Source organism: Mus caroli, unplaced genomic scaffold (genome assembly GCF_978045245.1).
Source record: "Mus caroli unplaced genomic scaffold, Mus_caroli_1 scaffold_6, whole genome shotgun sequence".
NCBI lineage: Eukaryota > Metazoa > Chordata > Mammalia > Rodentia > Muridae > Mus > Mus caroli.
Genome location: NW_028227261.1, coordinates 31,355,959 through 31,380,206, shown reverse-complemented (window position 1 = coordinate 31,380,206; position 24,248 = coordinate 31,355,959). Strand labels below are relative to the sequence as shown.

The following is a 24,248-nucleotide window of genomic DNA, read 5'->3' as shown; positions in this document are numbered from 1 at the left end:
AGGGAATGGGGGAAGGGGCAAGAGGACAGAGGGGTAGCAAGAAGGCACGAGAGAGAGTGGAAGGGGCAAGCAGCCCCTTTTATATTGAGTCAGGCATACCTGGCTGTTGCCAGGTAATGGGTAGAGCATACCTGACTGTTGCCAGGTAACTGTGGGGCGGAGCTAAGAGATATAGGAAGCATATTCCAACACTTAGCTCATTGGGATGCACCTGGAATGATACCATTCCTATCAAAGGTGGGTGCGGTGCGCCTCCTACAGGGTCCCTCTTCCTGGTTCAGCCAGGCCTGGACTGTTTGAGGAAGAACAATCTGTTTCTACCAAGTGTCTCCGGCAAAGCACTCGTCCACATGCCTGGACACTGTGTGACCTCCAACAAGTCATTGTCCATGCCCACTCTGCCCTTCCTGGTTGGAAGTGGACTACGAGCCATAACACAGCAGCTACTGCCTTGTGTCCCAGTGCTGGAAAGGTGCAGTCCAGGCAGGGAGTTACTACTTAAAGACAATCCACGAGTGGAGACAGGAACAGGACATGCTGGGATTTATAAAAAACTGTTTATTGCTGCAACTTCCACCAGAAGCTGTCAAGGAGCCCACTGCAATGAGGGGCCGGGCCGGGCAGCCAGTGGATGGGCTGAATGCCAGTCTCAGGAGCCAAACAGCCTGCTGCTGGCTCCACCCACTCAGCACTAGGCTGTCACACTGGTTAGAACCCAACCGGGAGATAGGATCCTCCCAGAGGTCAGTCCACCTTCCCAAGTTCCATGTCCTGGATGACAAAGAGTGCTACCCATACCCCTCCGAAACAAGACCTGCCCTGGCCCCTCATATTTCTGAAGACCCTGGGTGTCATACAGCCCTGCAGCAAGCCAGAGCTGCAGCCCCAACAAGGCACCAGCTCCTCTCTGTTCCACAGGCTGTCCCAAGATTCCAGCCCCAAGGGTACCTTCAGCCTGCCCTCTAGGATTGCAGAGCAGGTGAGGCAACCTAAGGGAACTGTGGAGTCCAATCTGAGTTGTCCTTGGTCCTGATGGGTCTGACAAGGCCACCGAAGCTGCAGCCCTTACGAGCTCTCCTGGAAGATTCGGTGCAGGCTCTGGGCCAGGACGTCTGTTTCCTCAAAGCCTTCACAACTTTGCTGCCAGCTCTCCGGCACCTGTTCCATCCCATAGTAAGCTCCAGCAATGGCCCCAGCCATGGTGGCTATGGTGTCTGTGTCCCCACCAAGTGAGATGGAGTAGATGAGAGTCCTCTGGAGACTGTTGAAGGTGGAGGGGATCTCGGGGTGAGGCTCCATGCAGCGCAGGAAGCAGTAGATGGCGGTGGGCACAGATTCAAAGGCGGCAATGCCATTCCCTGTGGGAAAGCCAGGGCACAGGAACTTGACCTTGCTTCCTGCCAAGAGCTGGCACTCCCGGCTTTGTGCAGGGCCATGCCTGAGACCCCAGGCTCTATTGTGAGACTACCTGGGACCCACCAAGCCTGCTGGTGGCCAGGCAAGGGTCCCACTTAGTCCTGCACTCAGCTTTGATCCTTGCTCTCTCTCTCCAAGGGCTGTTGAAAGGCGGGTCACTGTGAAGGACTCCACACAGTGCCCAGGGCACAGGTACCAGGCAAATTTACATCCATAACCACACTAGAGGACAAACTGGCTGCCAGCTGCCTTTTCTGGGGATACTGATTGTCAAGGCTGCAGGCACCATGTTCAAAGCCCAGCCAGGGGCCCTACAAAGAGGAGCTTTACTGTCCCAGGAGCCTTCTCTGCTCCAAGGTCAGCAGGGGTCCACTCACCTAGCTCGGACACCACTTCCTCTCGGCTCACCACGTCCTGGTCCAGCAGTTCTCCGACCTTCTTCAGCCTGCTGGAGTACGGACGCTCCTCCATACCCAACCTGGGGTTTGGGAAGCAATTTCAAAAAGGTCAGAGTGAGCAGGCAGACACAGGCAGGGGGATCGAACTCGGAAGAGGAACTGGGGACATCAGGTCCCATCCAGGCACATGTGCCTAAACAGTGTTGGGAGGGAGAAGTGGTCTGTTGTCTGAGGCTCTGAGGCAAAGGGGCCTCTTCTAACCACTCCATAAAGTTCCCAGTGAAGAGCGGAGGGTTTGGCTTTGAGGCAATGCCACCCACCCACCCCTGCCCTGTGCGCACTCTGACTTGCCTCGGACCTCGCTCCAGCCTATACTCACTCCTTGGCGTCCAAGACTGACTGGGCATCACCTTCCAGCTCCTCCATGTGGTCCAGAAGCTGCTCGAGGAAGTGCTCACTGGATGATACACCCTGCAGAGCGAGGTGCACAGCCAGGGCCTGCAAGATGGCACCGTTATAGCCCAGGGAAGAGGCATGGGTCAGCTGGGCCGAGAGCCGGGCAAACTACGGAGAGGAGGAGTCACTGTCACATCTCTACAGGCAGAGTTGGGAGGGGGGACTCTGTGACCAGCCTGTACCTTCTGTACGTCCTGGACACTGCTATAGGCCAGCGAGATGCCTGCTACCCGCATGGCGCCCCCATTGCCATAGGAACCCTTCCCGTTGAACTGGGCCCGGGCAGGCTCATAGACATCACGGCACTTGGGATTCAGAAGTTTCTTGAAGACAGTGATGACTCCGGCCCCATACCCTCTGTCAGGGTCCTTCTTGTATTCCTGGGCAAACCTGGTGAAGAGAAGGGAGGCGGATGAGAGTTTCAAACGTGCCTCTCGGGGCTAGAAGAAAAGGCTGGGCTGGGTTGGAAGGTGCTAGGTGCCTAGGGAGCCTGTACCAACAGTGTTGTCAAATGTTTAGCCTGGGGAGCAGATGTGAGCCAAGGAAAGGGTCCTGCTGAGGGAAAGGGTGCTGAGTACATACAGGTCCTGCTCCTCTCTTGAGGCCTGTCTGCTCTCACGCCAGGGTTACATCCCTCACCTGTGAGCCATGTCCACCTCATCGAAGGCCTCCTTGGCCAGCAGGGACTGCACCAGGGCCCTGGTCATGGCAGTGTCATCTGTGTAGTACAGTGTCTCTGCAAGGAAGAAGGTGGAGGGGTGAGAGGGTGAGAGCCACCCACAGGGCTGCGGTGGGTGGAATGAATGCTTGTTCCTCTTGGTGGTCCAGCAGCTGACCTCTACGATGACCTCATTGTGACCTCTTATCCCTTCCTCCTGCAAGCCAGGAAGTGTTCAGACCTCAGCCTTGGAACGTTAGCAACTGTTTCTTACAAGGCAGGCATGTATATACTGTATACACTATAGTGTAGTACACAGTAGCTATCTTTAGACAGATCAGAAGAGGACAACAGATCTCATCAGGGATGGTTGGGAGCCACCATGTGGTTGCTGGGATTTGAACCTGGAATCAGGACCTTTGGAAGAGCAGCCAGTGCTCTTAACCTCAGAGCCATCTCTCCAGCCCTGATTTCTGAAGGGAAACTTTCCACTCCCTTCCTCCCTCCTCAGCATCTTAGCCTGCTTGGACTATATACATTTCCCACCTCCAGTGTGGCTTTACGCAGTGCCACAAATTCTTTTTTTTTTTTTTTGGTTTTTCAAGACAGGGTTTCTCTGTGTAGCCCTGGCTGTCCTGGAACTCACTCTGTTTTTGTTTTTTTTTGTTTTTTTTTTTTTTTGTTTTTTTTTTGTTTTTTGTTTTTTCGAGGCAGGGTTTCTCTGTATAGCCCTGGCTGTCCTGGAACTCACTTTGTAGACCAGGCTGGCCTCGAACTCAGAAATCCACCTGCCTCTGCCTCCCAAGTGCTGGGATTAAAGGCGTGCGCCACCACGCCCGGTGGAACTCACTCTGTAGACCAGGCTGGCCTCGAACTCAGAAATCCATCTGCCTCTGCCTCCCAAGTGCTGGGATTAAAGGTGTGCACCACCAAGCCACAAATTCTTAAGTAGGACACTGCCTTCTTTTCAATTCATTCGATCTGTACACAAGTCTCTTCCAGCTTGCTCCCCTCCTTTTCCATCTTCCATCTCACGGCTCCCCTGCCCAAGGCTCAGGACCAATCAATCCTAGCACTTGGCTCAAGCCCTTCCAGCTAGGTCTGCTCCTCACCCCCACCCACCTCATCTCCATCTCCCCTAGCAGTGGGTATTCTGGAATCCCCCCCTCCTTTCGGTTTGTATTTGGATGGGTATGTCTGCCTTCATGCTTATCTGTATACCACATGCATGTCTGGTGCCCAGATGGTTGTGAGCTGCTGGGAATTGAATCCGGGTGCTCTGGAAGAGCAGACAGTGCTCTTAAATGCTGAATTATCTCTGCAGCCCCCTTTGTTTTTGAGACAGAGAGGGTGTCACTGTCAGTAGTTCTATCTCACCCAGGGCTGTGTAGACCAGGCTGACCTCAAACTTGCTGAGATATTCCCACCTCTTTCTTGTAAGTGCTGGGGGCGGGGGTGGTGGTGGTGGTTCGGGGTCACATGTGTGTGACACCACACTGATATTCTTAGTACTTTTTTTTTTTAACCCCCCGAGACAGGGTTTCTCTGTATAGTCTTGGCTGACCTGGAATTCACTCTGTAGACCAGGCTGGCCTTGAACTCAGAAATGCACCTGCCGCTGCCTCTCAAGTGCTGGGATTAAAGGAGTGCGCCTGGCCCTATTCTGGTACTTCTAACATGCCACACTCAAAGAGGCTACTAACCTGCTAGCATAGGACCTTTGCTTCACTGAGAGAAGACAGTTACAGAGAATGGACTCTTCTAATGAGTGCCTCCTGGATCCTTCAGATAGTTAGTCCACTCCCTCCTTGTTGTTCAAACTCCATTTCCCCTCTTTCCAGGTGGCCCCTGTGTCCCACGTTCATAGCTGTAAACATATTCCTAGTCTCTGCCAGCCTGGTCATAGGTAAAGGTCACCCTCGCTCACTGGGGTCAGGTGTTGCTCTTTGCCCTTCTCTCTATATGCTCAGCACACGTCTGTGGGTGAGGGGGCACTGTGTGTCCTCCCTTCCTTTTGCTCTGTGCCCTGGTCTTCCTGAGGGAGCCGTTCTTCTTTAGTCCTAGCTGAAGGACTGACCTCCTGCCTAGTTAGATGGCGACTTGAAGGCATCCATCTCTTATTGCCAGTCCCTTATTTAGGACTGGGCTCCAGACTCAAGTTGCAATGTTCGTAGAGTTGGAGCAAAAGGAGAATCTCTCTCTCTCTCTCTTTTTTTTTTAAAGATTTATTTGTTATATGTAAGTACACTGTAGCTGTTGTCTTCAGACACCCCAAAAAGGGCATCAGATCTCATTACAGATGGTTGTGAGCCACCATGTGGTTGCTGAGATTTAAACTCAGGACCTCTAGAAGAGCAGTCAGTGCTCTTAACTGCAGAGCCATCTCTCCAGCCCCAAGGAGAACCTCTTCTGCAGTGCTACTGGGACCATACTGTAGGAAAAGGAGACTGCCAAAGTGAGCTACCCCCAAAAGGGAAACTCAAGGCCAAGAGGAACCAAGCAAGCTAGTTAGGAGTTGGGCTGAACTCCTGGACTTAGCACTGCTGGAGGCCAGAACTTCCTTTGGACTCTCTTTGTCAGTTCTTTTCACTCAGACCCTCTTAAAATGTGTTTCCTGCAGTCACAGGGTCCCAACTACCACTCAACCTAAAACACACCTTTTTTTTTTTTTTTCCATCTTACCAAACCATAATGAAATAAAAATTGTCTTATCTCTGCTTCCTTTAACACCCGTTTTGCATGTTCTCGACCAGCTCGACATGGTTTTCTGGGTCCAGACTACCCTGACTTTTCTGTAACACACCAGTGTCTCAGTCTTGAAATTCTTTCCTCTGGTTTTGTTACCATCCTTCCTACTTCTCGGCACACCCCGTCCTTCCTCGCTCCTTCCCCTACCTCTAAATGCCTCTTAACTCGTGGAGTCCCCTGGGGTTCTGACGACGGCCCCCTTCTACTATGTTACATGCTCTTCTGCTGACATCTGACCTGGAATCTGAGGACAAGCTGCCTTTGCAAGCGAAAGGAAGGGACATGTCTTAACAGGCTAGGGACAGCCCTCGCCGACGCCCACATCGGGCCAGCAGCTTGAGAAAGCTGGCCACGACGGAACTGGCCACGCGGGATCTGGCTCTAGCCAAGGTTTTAGGCGATGCCTGCGCCCTGAATGTGGTCATGGCTGGAGACCTACAACCACGGAGAGCTGGAGAAAACCGATCCGGTCCAGGGGCCTTCAGCCTCGTGACTTCGCGGGAGCTCGCCGCAGGAGCCTCCAACTCGGCTGCCTCGTCCGCGCGCGCGCGCCCCCGAGTCTCGGTCCCCTCGCCCCGGGGTGGGGACCCGATCGGTGGTGCCCCGCCCACCTGTCCGCGCGCTGCCCGGCGTGCCCGGGTCCGGCTCCAGGCTCTCGACGTGACTCAGGACTGATGCCAGGCTGACGGTATCGTGTGCCTCGTAGACAGCGCCCACGCAATCTCCCAGCAGCGCGCCCGCCAGGCAGCCTCGGAAGCGCGAGAGGGAGCGGGCCGCACCTGCCCCGCAGCCGCCCGCCGCCGTCATCGCTGCCGCTGCTGCCGCCGCCGCCGCCATCCGCGCGCGGACTAGTCGCCACTTCCGGCACCGATGCTGCCGCCTCCTTGGTCGTCTCTCCCCGCGGCCCCACAGCGCCTCCTTGTGGCCCGGAGTCTCAACCTACGTCCTACCCCACAGCGCCACCCAGCGGCTGGGAGTCTCAGAGCCCCGCAAGTACTCGTATGCTTCGCTTTGGCGCTCCCTACCTTCCCATTTGTAAAGGGCACCACAAATGCGGCCGACAGCTCCCTAAAGTCCCGAGGAGGACCCTTTGAAAAGCACCTGAACAAGAATGTTGCCCACTCAAAGCCACTGCTGCCCCCGTATTCCTTCTGGAGTCGCTTTGGACTCGACCCCTATGAAGTCTAGGCGACTCCATCCCTCAAGTGGACTGTCTCACTCGGTCAGCCACCCTCATGGGGTAGCAGAAAAGAGCCTGGCTTGAGAACTCCATTTTTATTATTTTACTGTCCCCTCACTACTCCCCCCTCCCACCAATCTTGTGTCTTCCCTCAGCGGCCAAAGCCTAGGTTAGCTCCAGCTGGCAGATTTTGAGTGGACTCAGTGTGCGGTTTGTCGTGCGCGTGAAGGTGTCCACCTGGGGCACAAATTTCTCAGCTGGCACCGTCAGCTTGCGTCGGGTGTCCATACACTTGGTGTCCAAGAGCAGGGTGTTGGTCTTGCACGCAATATCAGCCTGTATCCGGGCCAGGTGCTTGAACAGGGCATCCAAAGCATCCCTGTAACGGAAGGCATCGGGCGCTCAGAGCCCTACATCAGGCTACAGGGGCCAGGACATCTCACCAGCATAAAGCCCAGAGGGACCAACAGGCAGTATGGCCCCATGGTTGAGCAGTGCCCCCCACAATTCCTGCCCACTCTCTAAACCTACTGTGTTTGGGCCAGCTTCTGCTTCATGGTATTGATGGTTGCCTCCAACTGGTGGACTTCATCAATGAGGCCATACTGTGTCTGGAGGCAGAGGGGCAGGATGGGGTTTTCAGTTCAGCCGCGAGACCCTTCAGCTGGCCACATAGCTGCCTTGGACCAGAATGCTTGTTCCACAAGAAACGTGTGCAGAGGGGTAATACTGAGGTCTCCTTAGCAGACATGGGTGGTCCCCACCGAGGCCCCTTGTACCTGGTCCCGGCAGAGCTCCACATTGGGCCGGTAGGTTCTGGACTCCAGCCGGGTATGTGCAAGCTTCAAGTTCATCATCTTTCTACGCAGGTCCTCCTCCAGGCGCCGAATGTCTCCCTGCAGCTCGGCTATCTCTTCTAAGGTCTGTGGCAGACATTACTGTTCTCCACCGGCAAGACTCACACTAGAGCTCCCAACTGGAGCTTCAGGGCAGGGTTCCTTATGCCCTGCCTCACAGCAGGGAGGGAAAGGCAGGGCGGTAGGGTTGGGGTAGGGTTAGGGAGTGGTGGTGACACTCACATTTTTCTCTTGCCACTTGAGCTCACTGTAAAAACTCTCCATTTCCCGAAGCCGCTTCCTGAAGGTGAATTCTGTCGCAACCCTCTGAGCGTCCAGTTCATTGTTGGTCTGCATGAGGAAGGTGAGCCAGGCCAGAAGAGGGTGTCATGGCCTTGGGAGACTGCTGTTTGAAGTCAGGGGAAGGGATAACATGTGGCCAGTGTGGAAAGAAAGACAGAGGTGAGTTAGTCACCTGAGCAATAGCTAGGGCAATGGCTTCCCTCAACTCTATGGCGGCTTTCATTTCGGCCTCTGCCCGGTTCTTGTTGAATCGAGTAAATTCATCCCACTCCTGCAGTGTGGTGGAGCTGTGGAGGCAAGGAAACAATGGGGGTCACTGGGACACACGAGGAAACAATGGGGGTCACTGGGACACACAAGGAAACAATGGAGGTCACAGGGACACACAAGGCACACAGCAAGGACTGACTGAAACACTGTTCTTACTCTTTGGGGACGCGTGTGGGGTTGACTTTCAGAGAGATGTTTGGGGAGGTGAGGTTGAGAGAGAGGCAGCCCCTGTCGATCTCCAGTGTCTCCATTTTGTCCCGGTGGTCAGAGTTGAGTTGCTGCCGAATTTCCTGTAGGAGACTGGGGAAGGAGAAGGCACTGGAGCCATGGCCCCCAGGGACTAGGACGCGAGCCTCACTGGACTGCAGGGATACTGAAGGTTTGTGGTATGTGCGTGTGTTCGCATGCTTGTGTGTGTGTGAGATGATGCATGTGCTGCTGCCTCTAAGACAGAACAGCCTTATGAGTGTCCCTCAGAGTGTACCTCAGTCACAGGTATGTGACTTCACATGCACGCATGAACATTTACAATAAGGGGGCCAAGAGCAATGGTGGAACTTTCAGCCGTGGAACAAAGGCTACCTAGGTTCCTGACAATGAGTAGGCCTTGGAAAGCAAGTCCTCCTGCCAGAAGGCTGTGAGGGACAGAAAGTATCATCCAGCAAGTCCCATGACGTCACCGGGTGCATGTGCCTGCTGCCCCCGCCTCACCAGAGGTGCTGGAAGGCCTGGCTAATCTTCTCCTGTAGGATCTTCTTGGTGGCTTCAATGACTTCCACCTCTTTCAGCAGCTCTTCCTCCACAGGGTCCCTCACCACATCAATGTCTCGCCGGCTCTCTCGCAGAGTCAGGCACTCGATGGCCACATCCAGAGGCAGGTTCTTGGCCTGTAGGTTATGCTCCGCCGATTCTTTGGCCTAGAAAGGGAGAGCACGGGGATTGGTGGGGCCATGCTCCGGGAGAGCGCGCCCATCCTCACCTCAGCAGAGGGAATGGTGTCTAGATCTGGAAATGGGGTAGGAGGGGTAGGCCTTGCCATCAGAGCCTGCGGATGCCCAGCCCTGGCTCCCTGCCTGTGTCAAGCTATCGATCTCAGCATCTAAATCTGTCAGACACTTGTCCAGCATCTCCTTCCACCGGTTGACAGTGTCGATCCTCTCAGCCAGGCGGGTCCTATTGTCATGTTCATCCCATACAATCTGGAAGAGACAGAACCAAATAAAATGGATGTCTGTGGTTAAGGGCTCTTCCATGGCCCATGGACCTTAGCGGGCCCACAAACCTGATTGTTGGTCTCGTTGCGAAGGATCCGGGCCTCCTGGCGTATTTGGTGGGAAGCATCTCGCTGCCGCTCTGCATTGGTGGACAACAGGTAGCTGTTGGTGCGCCAGTCGGAGAGCCGGTAGCGTTCGCTGGGCTTGAAACTTAGTGTAGCCATGGCTAAGGAGCCGAAGGTCTGAACCCCTTAGGCCTGTTCCAGATCGCCACCTGCAGAAGAATAGAAAACCCGCCTTTTCTGGACCCCCTCTCCCCAAGCCTTGGCCTCTTGGCTCTAAGCCCTTTCCCGCAGAGTCTGCTGGGAAGGTTTCCAACTCAGCCCCCCTCCAACTCACCTCCTGTGAGGTATTAGCAATCAAGCTGTATTTCCTCAGTGGTCTGTCTTCAGGCACAAAGCCCTGGAGCCTGCAGATGCAAGGATGCACGTAAAGGAAAGGATAAAGTGTGTGTGTGTGTGTGACTACTGAAGGGATGGCAGGGAACATACCCCTTAATCCAGTTTCCACCCCTACTTCCAACAATCACTCTTTCTCAGGCTGTGGGCCAGGCCCACGGGGGATCCGGGAGAAGAAACCTTGTTTCCTTTCCAGGGTGGACTGGGCGCCACACCCAGGCTTTAACCAGCTATCTGGGTAGGGAGGGAGGCCGGGTCCCTTGCCCCGCCTGGTATGGAGGAGGGCTGGCCGCCTGGTAGGAGGAGCTGGAGTCAGAATTTAGTGTCCAGCAGTATCCTTCCCGCGCACAGGCTCCGACTTTGGGGTTTCAGTCAATACCCGGGCCTGAAAACTGGGTTAGGAGGTCCGCCCCGGCTGCTCCGCTCGCTGCATCCCCTCACCTGGCTTCCCCTCTCGCCCTCAGTGCCCAGGTCTGAGAACTCCTGTTGTTTGCGGCTCTGGTTGCCGAGCAACCGCCCCCTCCTCGCGTGGTCACCTGCGCCCCTGCGCTGTCACCTGGGCCTCAGCTTAGCCAGGCAACCGTGCAGCTGCGGATCTAGGAACTGAACATTTTAGTTTTGATCAACAGTTTACACTGACAAGATTTTAAAAGTCTGGCTAGTTCATAGGAACAGTAAAGGCTTCGTTCTCAGGCTCGCTTTCTTTCCGGGGTCTCCTTCCAGAAATAGGTGGTGTAACAAAAAAATATATCTTGGACACACATCTAAAACATATATATATCAAACGAATATATATGTTTTATATATAAAACATATATGTCAGGCTTGCCGAGCCTGACACATCACCTCAGCAAAAGCTGAGCGTCCTGGTTAGTGCACAATTGTAATCCCAGCAGGGACCGGCAGGCAGCGTGTGTTATTCCTTCCAATGTAAAGAAGTGTAAAAATAGAGGTGTATGGACTTGGCAGGCAAGTGGAGGGTGGGGCTGCCTTCTAAGAAGTGGGAGGTGCTTGCTTGTAGGGGGAATCCATCCTGCTCGCTAGTTTCTAAGACCAAGAAAAGTAGAACAGATTTAAAAAACAAACAACAACAACCCCCCAGATTTCCCCACTATGTAACCCAGGCTGGCCTCAACCCAAACCCTCCTTCCTCCGCCTTCTGGGTGCTGGGATTACAGGTGTGAGCTACCACAGGCTCTTTTGTAGACTCTGATATACAGCTCATAAATGGGACACAAACAGGAGTTGTTTGTTTGTTTATAGACAATTTGTGTAGCTCTGACTGTCCTGGAACTCACTCTATAGACCAGGCTGGCCTCAAACTCAACAGAGATCCACCTGCCTCTGTCTCACAAGTGCTGGGATTAAAAAACCTGCGCCATCACCACCCAGCTGTGAATAGGAGAGTTGTTTTTTTTTTTTTTTAATGATTTTTTAAAAAGGTTTACTTATTTATTTTATGTGAGTACACTGTAGCTGTCTGAACCTACTACAGAGTTTGTGATGGATGATGGGGCTTTTTTTTTTTTTTTTCTCGAGACAGGGTTTCTCTGTGTAGCCCTGGCTGTCCTGGAACTCACTTTGTAGACCAGGCTGGCCTCGAACTCAGAAATCCACCTGCCTCTGCCTCCCGAGTGCTGGGATTAAAGGTGTGCGCCACCACTGCCCAGTGTGTTAAGTCTTTCAAAGGAGATCACAAGGCACAGGGGCCAGGAAGAGCCCGGCCTGAGATCACAGCAATGTGTGCTTCACAGGAGGACTACCTGACTCCAAGAAACAAAACCATCACACAAAATAAATTTCCTATCCCACATCAGTACAGACACCTACTGAGGAGATCCCACCGTAAAGCCACGCTGACGTTTGTTGTCCCTGGATGAGCATTCGGCACAGCTCTTCCTTTTATGCTGGTCTCCTTTCCTTTCAGATGATAAATGCCATCTGGTGTGAAATCCCCTTCCAGCAGAAAAGTGGGAGAATTTTGCAACTAAAGGAATTCACAAGACCTCAGGGCTTCCATTAGACTGTACCATAACAAATAAAGAGCTGGCTGCTGAATGGGCAAGCATGTGCCAGGAACTCGCCAACGTTGGAAAATCTTCAGCGGCGTGTTCACACACCACACAGGAGCCGAGCTCACTGAAAGTGATGACCATCACAGAAAGGATACGATACCAGTTGCCTGGCGTTGCTAACACAAAGTGACAGAACAGGATATCACTCCTTCTAACATTCATACATACTATGTATGTGTGCCTGTAAAGGCGAGGCAATTCTTTGCTACGGAGATACACTAATCCCTCTCACTCCTTTCTTCCTGGCTAACCCATCAGTTGACTGAACTCTGGCAACAGTTTCTTCCCTTGGGCAGGATGTGTGGGAACCCCAGGAGCTGTGAAAAGCAGGGCTACCTCACCATTCATTCATGGGTTTTTGCTGAAGCCACCCCAGCGCCATCATGTGCGTTTATTTATTTCTGTCATAAAGTGTTTCCAAATAAGCAAGTTAAGGCTGGGCACATAGCTCAGTAGTGGAACACATGCTCTGATTTTATGAAGCCCTAGGTTCTGCCCCTAATGTCCCCCCAAATTAATTAACCAATTAATTTAAAGATCCATCATTTCCTCCAGCAATCAATTTGTCTATCTATGGCGGATTTCTGAGTTCGAGGCCAGCTTGGTCTACAGAGTGAGTTCCAGGACAACAGCTAGAGATATACAGAGAAACCCTGTCTCGAAAAACCAACAAAACAAAACAAAACAAAACAAAACAAACAAACAAAAAAAAACCTTGACATTACAGTGTGAAATGTGGGCAGAATTTAGCACAGAGTAGAGGATAGCACATTCCTAAGGACTGAGCATGCTCAGGCTGTGCAAGCAATGCACACCAGCTGAAGGGACAATGACTGTGCCCGTCTAGAAAGGCTTTATCGTACTGCTGACAGCTCCAGAGCACACAGCTCTTCCCAGGGGATTTTGCTCTGTCTAGGTGTTAATGGACAGGCCAGTTTAGCATTGACTCTTGAGGATGGAGCAGTGGAGGGTGTGCCTTTGTTCTTTAGCAGAACTCCTGCTGGACAGTGATCTTACAGGATTTAGAGTTCCTGAAGCCAGATGGTTATCCATTAATGCCCTTTCAGGGTTTTTTTGGGGGTGGGGGGAGACACAGTTTAGGATGTTCTCCCTTGCTAGCACCAGAGATTTGACTCAGACCCTGTTCTTCAGCCCAGTGGGTCTGCAGCTCCTGGCTGTGGTTTTACCGACCCTGACTGTCCGGGAGCTTTCTGGATTATGCAGGATCCTAGAGACAGACCACAAAAACAGGAAATCTGAAACCTGAAAAGCAAACCATGCAGAACAGCCACACATATAAAATTTGGGTGGGCTGGTGAGATGGCTCAGTGGGTAAGAGCACCCGACTGCTCTTCCGAAGGTCCAGAGTTCAAATCCCAGCAACCACATGGTGGCTCACAACCATCCGTAACGAGATCTGGCGCCCTCTTCTGGAGTGTCTGAAGACAGCTACAGTGTACTTACATATAATAAATAAATAAATCTTTAAAAAAAAAAATAAAAAAATAAAATAAAATTTGGGTACTTCTTTATTTTGATTGATAGTTCTGGGTTATATAAGCCTCCCCCCCCCCCACACACTACACATATTCCTTCCCCTGATGCATCTGGTTTTAATTTTATGTATGCCTAATTTTGCATACTAATTAGGGACTTTTCTTCGAGGACACAGTTTGTTTTACTGCCTATTTACCTACAACCAGTCTAGGCTGGATGAGCCAGCTTAATCCTTATCCTCATATGTTTAGGAATATTTTTGAATAAGGCTGTCCATTGAAAGGTCATTGGTGTTTGTTAGAGACAGAGAAACTCATTCCATTTTGGGGGTGGAGTGGGTCTTGTGCACAACTTGATGCAGGTGTGGTCCTAGGTTGTCAAGTGCATTGTTGGGGGGGGGGCGTGTGTACAGCTGTGGCTCAAACCAAGTGGAATCCCAGGTAGCTAGGATATTCCCTACGCCTGTCTGCCTATCACCATGCCTGCTTTATGCAGGGTGAGGGGTCACCCAGATCTTTTTTTTTTTTTTTTCCTGAGACAGGGTTTCTCTGTGTAGCCCTGGCTGTCCTGGAACTCACTTTGTAGACCAGGCTGGCCTCGAACTCAGAAATCCGCCTGCCTCTGCCTCCAGAGTGCTGGGATTAAAGGTGTGCACCACCACGCCCGGCTGTCACCCAGATCTTTATGCAGGTTCTCAGCCTGAGAATGCAGAGACTTTTTTTTTTTTTTTTTGGTTTTCAAGACAAGGTTTCTCTGGGTAGCCTAGAATCCACTCTGCAGATCAGGCTGGCCATGGACTCACAGGAGATCTGTCTGTCTCTGCCTGGGATTAAAGGATTATGCTACTACCTTCCGGGGAGAATGCATAATTTTTAAAGTGATTGATATTTAATCAAAAGAAATGGGACCAAGGGATGCAATCCTGTGCTTACTTAGATATACATGAAGCTCTTTACAGTACTTTAGTAATCGTTCAGCTGATGTACTCTGATAGAAAAGTCATGTCTCAATGAGTGTCGCCCATAGCTAGCCACTGACCACAGCTGTGTTAATGTCTGTAGAGGACGTTGTGCGTTGCTTACACAGCCTGGGTGGAGAGGTCAGTTGTACCACTGTTTCCTAAGCTCTTTCTTCAGAGTGGTGCTGCCTAGAGGCAGACAGAGTGTTCCTCAGCTTTACATCTCTTCCCTGTGGCACACTCTACTCTGTATCTTGACGGCAACGGGTATTATGAAAACATTGTTTTTATTTTCGAAGATTATTTCTATTTTTTGTGTGTCTCTCTGTGTGTTTGGACACGTGAATGTAGGGGCACGAGGAATACAGAAGAGGATGTTAGAGCCCCTGGAGCTGGAGTTACAGGTACTCGTAAGCCACCTGATATGGGAGCTGAGGACCAAACTTGGTTTCTCTGAAAGAGCAGTAAGCGCTCTGAACTGCTGAGCCACCTCCCCAGCCTGCTTGGGATTTCTTTTCTTTTTCTTTTCTTTTTTTTCTTTTTTTTTTTTTTAAACCAAGTCAAAATCTTTATTATCACTTACATACGTCATAAAAAGGAGATATAAAGAATGGATTAGAGTTGTAAAAATAAATGACTAGTTTGTATACTCAGTTTACAGGTGGTTATGGGGGGGTCCCACATCCAGCACTTCAGCCTGGTCAAGTGGCTCTGCGCAGACACACCACTGGACATACTTCTTGAAGCTCTCAGGGAAGCACAGACAGATCTTCCAGTAGGAGGTGTGTCTGTGCTCAGCACTTGGAGGAGCTGGTGTGTGAACAGGACCCCTGGATATTGCAGGAGCACCTAGAATCTGTGCTAAGAAGAGGTGTGGCTGGATATTAAAAATTGAGTGTTAACTACCCTCTGGAAAAGTATCTCCGACAATGACAAGGTGTAAATGTTAAGACTGCCCTCCATTCTTGTGTTTGTCCCTTGCAGATGATCAGAGTTCCCTTCTATTCTGAACAACTTACTAACTTGCTTCCCGAATTATAGCCAAGATTTAATCTGAGGTTTGCTGGTAAGCTTGACTTTGCTTGTTGGAGACTGGTATCTTAAGAGGGTTGTGATTTTGAAATGTTTTTCTACTCTCATTAGATTTGTCTGATACTGACTAGCCCTGAGGTTGCCGTCAGGTGACAGACGCACTTTAGGTTATTTGGAGTTTTGTTTGAGAGTGTCAGTAGCTGGGGGCTGGAGACATGGCTCAGTAGGTAAAAGTACTGCTCTTCAAGAGAACTGGGCTTCAGTTCCCAGCACTCACATGGTAGTTCACCACTGTCTGTAATTCCAATTCCAGGGGACCTGACATTCCTCACACAGGCAGAAACACGAATGCAAATAGAAATAAATAAATCATTTTAAAATGGACAAAAAAGTATCAGTGATGTAGGGGACAGGGACAGGGACAGGAGGTACATTCCTGTCACCCACAGTAGCCAGAATTCCCAAATCTTTCAGGAACCTTGACTCAAGTCAAACGGTCATTGTAGCTTCAACTTAGAAAAGAGAGTTGGAATTCTCCAGTATGAACATGAGCTGAGGTTTATTAGAAGATCTCCTTATAGATTTTAAACATGAGAATTGAGAGCTCAGAGAGAAAGACATGCCCCAGAGCATTCATGTGGGCTTCTTTGATGAGGAACACTGCTATCTTTACAGGTCATAGATAGGGGCTGGGTGGGTTTGAAGCTATTGTCTGGGGGCACCCAATAGGATTAGAATTGATAATGTTAAAAAAGTCTAGCTCATAGGATGCAGAATGGTGAATTATCTTTATTGTAAATGAAGTCATGCTCATTAAAAAGAGTTATTTATTATTATAATTGTTGTTGTTGTCTTGTGTTTGTTGGTCCATTTATGCCATGGTGCCCACATAGAGGTCAGAGGACAAGCATCAGGAGTCAGTTCTCTAGTTCCATCCTGAGTTCTGATGACTGAGCTTAGGTCAGGCTGTCAGGCTTGTTTGGCCAGTCTTCTACTGACTGAGCCATCTGGCAGGGCACTATAAACAAAGTCAACAGTCTTGTTTGAGATTTCCAGAAGTGTCTGGGGAAAGGAATGAGGCCTTCTCTATCCAAAGTCATATACATTCAGGTCTTGAGGCTGGAGTTGCCACTATTTTTTGCATAAAGGGCTGTTGTGTTAGCAATGGTCACAGTAAATGTGCTGGAATTCTCTCCCTCCCTCCTTCTCTCCCTTTTTCCAGACAGGGTTTCTTTGTATAACCTTGGCTGTCCTAGAATTAGCTCTGTAGACCAGGCTGGCCTTGAACTCAAGAGATCCACCTGCCTCTGCCTCCCAAGTGCTGAGATTAAAGGCATGTGCTACCACTGCCTGATAGAATTCTTGACTCCCAGTTAGTCAGACTCCTGACTAAAGGGCTTTTCCTCCCTGTTACCCCATCATTTTCTCTGTTTTTCAGTCTGTCTTGGGTTGTTTGTTAAGGGTTTGTAATTATTCAAAAGTATAATATATTTTTGATAGGTCTATTTTTATAAGGGTTTTCTTGTATGTATTTGTATGTTCCACATGCATGCTCGGTGCCCACAGAGGCCAGAAGAGGGAGTCATATCCTGCAGAGCTGGAGTTATAGAAGCTTATGAGCTGCCACGTGGACCAAACTGTTTAAAACCAACTTCTAGCTCAACTTCACACATAAGGTTTTGAAATAATTTTTTAGGGTAGGATAAACTAAAGTAGAAAACTTAATACCAAGCTAGAAATACTGAAGACAAGCACTTTTGATTAAAAACTTTATTAGCTTTCTGCTTCTCATAATCCCACATCATCTTTAAGGAGTTAACATGACAGATCAGAGCCTGGTCCCCAGTACACAGTGAGAGAATTCAGCATTTGGTGACTCTGACACGTGATCACATAAACCACCCCCAGGAGAGCCCCCGTTCCTCTTCTTAAACATGACCGACAAGTATTAGTCTGTGTCTTTTCTGATCCCATGTAACTTACAGATCAGACCTCCACTGTCTTACCCGGTGTTAGCATGAAGCCAAATATGTAAAAAGGCAGCAGCTAGACAAACATTATGAAATGCTGCAGTCTAAATACTATAGTAAACTATTCTTTCTTATGAAAAGCCAACGGAGACTAGGAGGCGAGCTCAGGCATTTGACAGAGCTACTGCAGGAAGGGACGGTGAGGAAGGGGTCAGAGCCCCATGTTGTTCTCTGGTGTCAGTAGGAATATTTGGCAAGAGCTGGGAGTAGAAGAGGGTGGGAAAGGTTACTCTGAATTTATGCAATATTTCAGTTTTAAAACATTCTGTTAACTTTGAAATAGAAGTTCACATCTGTAATACAAATAGGCACACATGGTCAAGGTGATTAAAAGGTAAATTTAAAAGGCTACCCATGTAGACGATGTTTTGCAGGTGTCACCCCCCCCCCATCTTATAATTTACAGTTCACTCCTCAGAAAGGTCCCTTTAAGAATGTTAGTTCTTCACCCATTACTCAGGGTTTAAAAGCAGCAGCAATTGTCTGAAGCAGGAGCAGTTAGCAACGCTTTGTGTAGAAGGGAATCTTGAGGGAGGGGTAGGGGTGCAACGGAATGGTCAGACTGCCATGTTAGTCTTCCCAACTTGAAAGAAACAACATATTATTCTGTTTATTTAAACTTAATCCATAGAGTGTTATAAAGTATTTATATATACATACATACATACAAACAGCACTGTTTTCCACAGCCTACAAATGCACCCACATATTAATTCACAAAATGATACTTAGAGGATACAGTAATACTTTTATGGGTCCATAACGGAGAGAGACATTAAAGCTACACATTACAGTAAAAACCATTTAACAGTGCTCTGATATATCAGTGTTAGCTATTGCACTGCACACGGTGCCGTTTTTTGGAGACAAGGTTTTGCTCCATGGCCGCGACTGGCCTGGATGATCCTCCCATCCTTCTGCCTTCCAAGGGCTGGGATTACTGATGTAGTCACCACACTTAGCTTTTTCTCATTTTTAAGCATAAAGTTCCTCAACTTCTCACCTTGTATTTCTAATTGTTCTATTCAACTAACAACAGATGTCATATTTGTTAGCAAGAAGTTGGAAAGGCCCAAATGCTTGAAAGAACGAGAGGTCACTATTAGTAGAGATAAGAATAAACATTGAATTCATCCATACCCTGTATACTTAACATACATTCATTTTTCTTTAAAAACAAACCCAAAAGCAACAAACTCATCTGTTGCAAAAAGGAATTGTTTATACCTGTGGTGACATGCCTTTCCTAGAACCCGGAGTCCTACCTTACAGGAAAATGGTTTTTCTATTGAAATGTAAGGGCCCTGCCTGCACTCCGTAGGATACATGGGCCATACATCAATATCACCTGCGGCCGGCCAGTCTCTCTGACTTTTGAGAGAGGGTCTCACTAAGTAGCCTTGGCCTCAAACTTGTGTTCTGCCTGCTGCAGTCTCCTGCGAGCTGGGACTAGAGGTGTCCGGCTTATGCTCTAGCTTTTATAGATAAATGATGATGGGAGTTTTTAAGGTGAAGCCAAGTGACAAGTGAAATCAGGACACTTTGCTCTTAGAACCCACCCACCTCTCCAAGGGAAACGGACCAAGTATCTGCCAAGGAGCACTGGGGAAGGCCTGGCAGAACAGCAGCTGAGGTGGACAGGAAACACAGGCACCTGGAGACAAGGGGGCAATAAACTCTGGGAGCCTGATGGCCTCCCCAATAACTCAAAGTGCAGCTGCGACTACTTTAGCACCACCGAAAGGAATTTAGTTTTGAAAACTTATGTTTTTGCCAGCGGTTAGTACAAAGAAAAAAGTGTGCCCACTCGCTGACCTCTGGGGAAAGAGCTAGGACACACCACATCACGATGCCTCCATGTCTCTCATGCTTGTCTCATAAAGAGACCAACAGGAAAGGAGCCCTCAGACCCTCTCTACCACTCTGAACTTCTGAATAGCTTTTTCTCTGGGGAAGTCAAAGGTTATTCACAAACTGATTCTCAAGGGGACTTGGTGAGGTAGGTGAGGGCAGGTGCCACCACTCCAGGGAGACAGGCAGAGAGGGGAAAGAAAATGCCAGAGGTCACAGAACAGATGAGTGTCAGAGCCAGTGTGAGTGACAGGCAAGTCTCTGGCATATGCTCTGTCTGCTGACCTTTCTACTCTCAAAGGCTTAATCATTTCTTAATAGCCCCCTTTTAGTGAGACCTTTTAACAGTCACATTGGTTACAGCTCACACCTGACTAGAGATGGGTTGAATTTTTAATTTTTCTAGAGACAGGGTCTTATATTGCCCAGGCAGGCTGATCAGAAACTCAAATGTATGACCCCATGCCTGGTATAAATTTATGTTATTTTACTTATGTGCATATGTTCCCACTGTGGCCAGGAGGGGGCATCAGACCCCCCCTGGGGTGGGGGGAGGTTGGAATTCCAGGCATTTTGAGCTGTCAGTGTGGGTGCTGGGAACTGAATTCTGGTTCTGACAGCACAGTAAGTGCTCTTAACAGTTGAGCAGCTCTCTCTAGGCCCTAAAAAATGTACTTTTTGTATAGCATTTTTTACACACCAATAAATCAAATGTGACAAATATATCTATATAATAACTTTAAGTAAATAAATATGTAAGAGGAATGAATAGTTTAAGAAAGCAAGAAATGTAAATTAGAAGGAATTGTCTAATATTGATCCATTCAACCTATTTAAAAAATATATACTTAAGAAGCCATGTACTGGCCGGGCGTGGTGGCGCACGCCTTTAATCCCAGCACTCGGGAGGCAGAGGCAGGCGGATTTCTGAGTTCAAGGCCAGCCTGGTCTACAAAGTGAGTTCCAGGACAGCCAGGGCTATACAGAGAAACCCTGTCTCGAAAAACCAAAAAAAAAAAAAAAAAAAAAAAAAAAGAAGCCATGTACTGGAGCTAGAGAAAGTACCCAAGGAGCTAAAGGGATCTGCAACCCTGTAGGTGGAACAACATTATGAACTAACCAGTACCCCGGAGCTCTTGACTCTAGCTGCATATGTATCAAAAGATGGCCTAGTCGGCCATCACTGGAAAGAGAGGCCCATTGGACTTGCAAACTTTATATGCCCCAGTACAGGGGAACGCCAGGGCCAAAAAGTGGGAGTGGGTGGGGAGGGGAGTGGGCTGGGGGAGTGTATTGGGGACTTTTTGGATAGCATTGGAAATGTAATTGAGGAAAATACCTAATAAAAAAAAATGAGCCTTTCAAAAAAAAAAAAAAAAAAAAAGAAGCCATGTACTAGCCGGGTGTGGTGGTGCACACCTTTAATCCCAGCACTTGGGAGGCAGAGGCAGGTGGATTTCTGAGTTCGAGGCCAACCTGGTCTACAGAGTGAGTTCCAGGACAACCAGGGCTATACAGAGAAACCCTGTCTCGATAATCCCAAAAAAAAAAAAAGAAGCCACGTACTAAAATAAGTCAGAACTTTCTTTTTCTTGGTCTGGAGCTTGTGACTAGACTAAATCGGTCTCAAAATCAGAGATTGCCCTGTCTCCTAGTGTGTTTTGATTAAAGGTATGTGTGACTATGCCTGGCTAAAACAGTCTTCTCATCAAGCAGGACCTCCTGGCAAATGGCCCTTCTTCCCCAACTATTCTAAAGACTATTCACCCATAGTAGAGGCCTATGTAAACTGCCTGTAAACCCTTGTGTTTAAAGAAAAGAAAAAGTTGTGCCCTGGGCTAAGAAGGCACCTGGAAAACTTTCAGACAAAAGAGCCCACCAGTTCGTGCTTGCTGTTCTTGGTGGTTGTTTCTTGGAAGGGGGCAGGGGTGGGGGCGGGGGTGGGGGCAGGTTGGTGCTTGCCATGCATGTGCTTTGCCACCCGAAGTACACCGCTTGCCTATACCTGGTACAAGGCAGGCTTGCAGGCCCTCATCTCATCAACAGTGAATCATTTTCTGACTGTGAAAAGAGAGGTGTTTGCACTTAGTCATCACCAGAGATCAAGTGCATTGCTATAAAAACCAAAGCTTCCTCTTACTAACTCTTTGAGACCAAACTGGATGCACTAACCAGATGAACAAACAACATCCTTCCTTCCTTCTAACTCACCAGTGTTTTCCCCAGGAAAATCTGACAAGGCTCAGGAGAGACCCACCAAAGTTATAGTAACGCCAGGCTTCTACTTAAGGATGACAACTTCATGTGACCTCCTCACTATAATGCAGATGTTACTTTGCCAAGACCAGGCACAGCTCTGGGTTTGGGACAAAGAGCTAATACAAACCCTTCCTTGACATCTGTGTCAAACAGCAGTAACTGCTCTGTTACCTGTGAATTTGGAAAATACTAATACATGGTTTCTAGGATTCCAGCAAGGAAACTGTCTCCCATTCCCCTTCACTCCTGCTTGCACAGCTTTACTGGTCAGCGTCTTCAGATTCCTTCCTGTTTCCACAGATCCTTCAATAAGGGTAGAGTCACACACACATACGAGACTGGAACCATTCCTTCTTTCAGCTGAAGATTATCAAACAGCTAAGTCTAGGCAGTTTTGTTTTTTGTTTTCTTTTTTCAAACAAAAGTCATGAAGATGAAAACTTTAGGCATGAAATACCAGGCTAATTAATTTCCCTATCCAGTCTCTGATGAAGCCTCGATGCAAGTTTCCTAGGACGGCCTCCATCTCAGTACATAATCAAAGAGAACCTTGAACTCTGATCCTCTTGAGTGCTGGGGTTACAGGAATGTACCACCAAGCCAGTTTGTGAAGCACTAGGGATTGAACTTAGGGCTTCAACCATGTGAGGCAAGCAGTCTTTTGCACGAGCTACATCCCTAGCCTGATATAGCCTCTTCAACTGCAAACACAAAATTACAGACGTGCACATGGTCCATTACTGGGAAGAATAAAACAAACACAGGGAAGCCTTCTGAGCAAGGTGCACAGATTTTTTTACTCACAGGACTGTTCTCAAAGGTTCTTTTATAGATGACCTACACTTCCCTGCACAGATACTCGGCTCTCAAGAGGTGGACTGTGAACTTAAACAAACCACCCAGTATTTCATTGTTGATGTGGCACCGATGGGTGCCAGGTATCTGGGTGTGTGGAGCCTCCCACGGAAGCTCAGGTACCCAAAAGCTTTCAGAAAAGAAAACTGGATTTCGGACAGCCTCAAGAACATTAGTGTAAAAGGATGCTATGCCCATCTACTTGGAACAATGCTGACATACAATAAAATTGAAGACACAGTGGTCAAGGTGACCTAGCTATCCTGGGGGAGGGGTGGGGGGGAAGAGCCACTTGACCCAGTCTCTCCTTAACAGTTAACAAGATAAAAAATACCTTCTGATTTGCAAGTACCTAAAGCCTTCCCATTTCCCCCTTCTCGCTGGGAGAACAGAATATAGTGAGGGAAGTGAAAGGCACTGAGCCTCAACGGTTTTACATTTAAAAATTCAAGAACGGATAAACATTCTCTTTTCATTTCTCACAGGAAAGAAAAAATTCCTTAGCAAGCAAAGTAGGAGTGTAAAAATATAATGGAAATATTTTACCTTCTTAAGAGAATACATATTTTTTTATATTCTTATATTTAAAGGAATTAATGTGCCAATATAAAGGAGACTGATCTACTAAAAAACTGCAATGATTGTATATACTTGAAATTAATATTCTATAATCATACTTTTTATTGCTTTTCAATTAGTTCAGGTTATTATTTTGTTTTTGGTGTTTTGTTTTGTTTTGTATTTTTGGAGATAAGGTCTCACTCTGTGGCCCTGGCTGGCCTGGAATTTACAGAGGTCAGCCTGCCTCTGCCTCTTAGGTGCTGGACCATCACTTCAGGCCCTCTGAGGTCAGTTTTAATCAGCCGAAAGACTTTTTATCATTCTGGCTTTGCTCTTCCCAGATCCCTACACTCTTTTTCTTCACTGACACTCAGGGTTGAACCAACTTTAAAACTATTCTAGGAAAGTTCAGGGTAGCAAATCTTCCAAATAATTATGGGTAGGAAAACGTCATTTGGAAATTAATTATCAACAACTTATATGTCCTTTTCCATTTGTCTTCCTCACTATAAAAATGAATCACAATCTTGAGCAATGTGCCTCAAGCTAAAAAAAAAAAAAAAAAGAAAAAAAAAAAAGAAACCAAACAATCTTTTATTTGTCAACTTCCCTCAAACTGCAATCAGGTAAAATAAATCCAGTTTATTAATGCTTGTTTGCTCCCAAATGAAGGAGAAAACCCAAACCTAACGTACAGAGAAGCCCTCCATCCTATCTACATATAGAAATTCACCTAAAGACTGTCTTTAATGCCCATTGTATAAAATACTAAATATTCTAAAGTAGAAAATAGTGCTAATGGTTTATTGGTAAAAATCCAAATTCTATGGAATTAGTAGTTTGGTTGATATATTAACATGCTATCTCAATTTCTGCTAATATCACAACGAAAGCGAAAAGCTAGATTATAGCTATAAAAATAAAATACCTTAAACCCAACATTTGGGCAAAATGCAAAAGTTGCACACAAATTGCCAATACATATAAACATCACTATAGAAAAATTAAAAAATAATCTTAAAAATAAACTAATAATTGCTATTAAGACATTATAAAAATGATGTGCGAAAATGTGCGAACAGCCAGAGCTCAGCCCAGACAATCAGTGTAATGTTACTGACATTCTTACATAATGCTGCAGACAAGGTTACTGGGGGTGGGGGGTGGGGGCGGGGGGTGGTGGCTTCTGTGTG

At 48.3% G+C, this 24,248-nt stretch overlaps 2 protein-coding genes across 5 annotated transcripts; both read right to left on the bottom strand.

Moving 5' to 3' along the window:
* Window positions 1–538: 538 nt before the first annotated feature.
* On the bottom strand, window positions 539–6,535 carry Adprs (ADP-ribosylserine hydrolase). 2 transcript variants are annotated; one of them, XM_021160007.2, is made up of 6 exons: window positions 6,288–6,535; window positions 2,910–3,006; window positions 2,453–2,660; window positions 2,194–2,378; window positions 1,794–1,894; window positions 539–1,358 (listed from the first exon to the last, which is right to left on the bottom strand). In XM_021160007.2, the coding sequence occupies exons 1-6, from the start codon at window positions 6,511–6,513 to the stop codon at window positions 1,066–1,068; spliced, it is 1,110 nt and encodes a 369-aa protein (XP_021015666.1). In that variant the 5' UTR covers window positions 6,514–6,535; the 3' UTR covers window positions 539–1,065. The 2 variants fall into 2 exon arrangements, with proteins under 2 accessions (XP_021015666.1, XP_085695078.1); XM_085838952.1 differs by having other exon boundaries at window positions 2,194–2,312.
* A 414-nt stretch (window positions 6,536–6,949) lies between these two features.
* On the bottom strand, window positions 6,950–10,423 carry Tekt2 (tektin 2). Of its 3 annotated transcripts, none has more exons than XM_021160682.2 (11): window positions 10,379–10,423; window positions 9,879–9,948; window positions 9,548–9,753; window positions 9,339–9,464; window positions 8,977–9,182; window positions 8,422–8,565; window positions 8,168–8,282; window positions 7,936–8,043; window positions 7,636–7,779; window positions 7,388–7,467; window positions 6,950–7,235 (listed from the first exon to the last, which is right to left on the bottom strand). In XM_021160682.2, exons 3-11 carry the CDS (start codon window positions 9,701–9,703, stop codon window positions 7,022–7,024), a joined length of 1,293 nt encoding a protein of 430 aa, XP_021016341.1. In that variant the 5' UTR covers window positions 9,704–9,753; window positions 9,879–9,948; window positions 10,379–10,423; the 3' UTR covers window positions 6,950–7,021. The 3 variants fall into 3 exon arrangements, with proteins under 3 accessions (XP_021016341.1, XP_021016343.1, XP_021016342.1); XM_021160684.3 differs by lacking the exon at window positions 10,379–10,423 and adding an exon at window positions 10,317–10,336; XM_021160683.3 differs by lacking the exon at window positions 10,379–10,423 and adding an exon at window positions 10,031–10,104.
* Window positions 10,424–24,248: the final 13,825 nt, after the last annotated feature.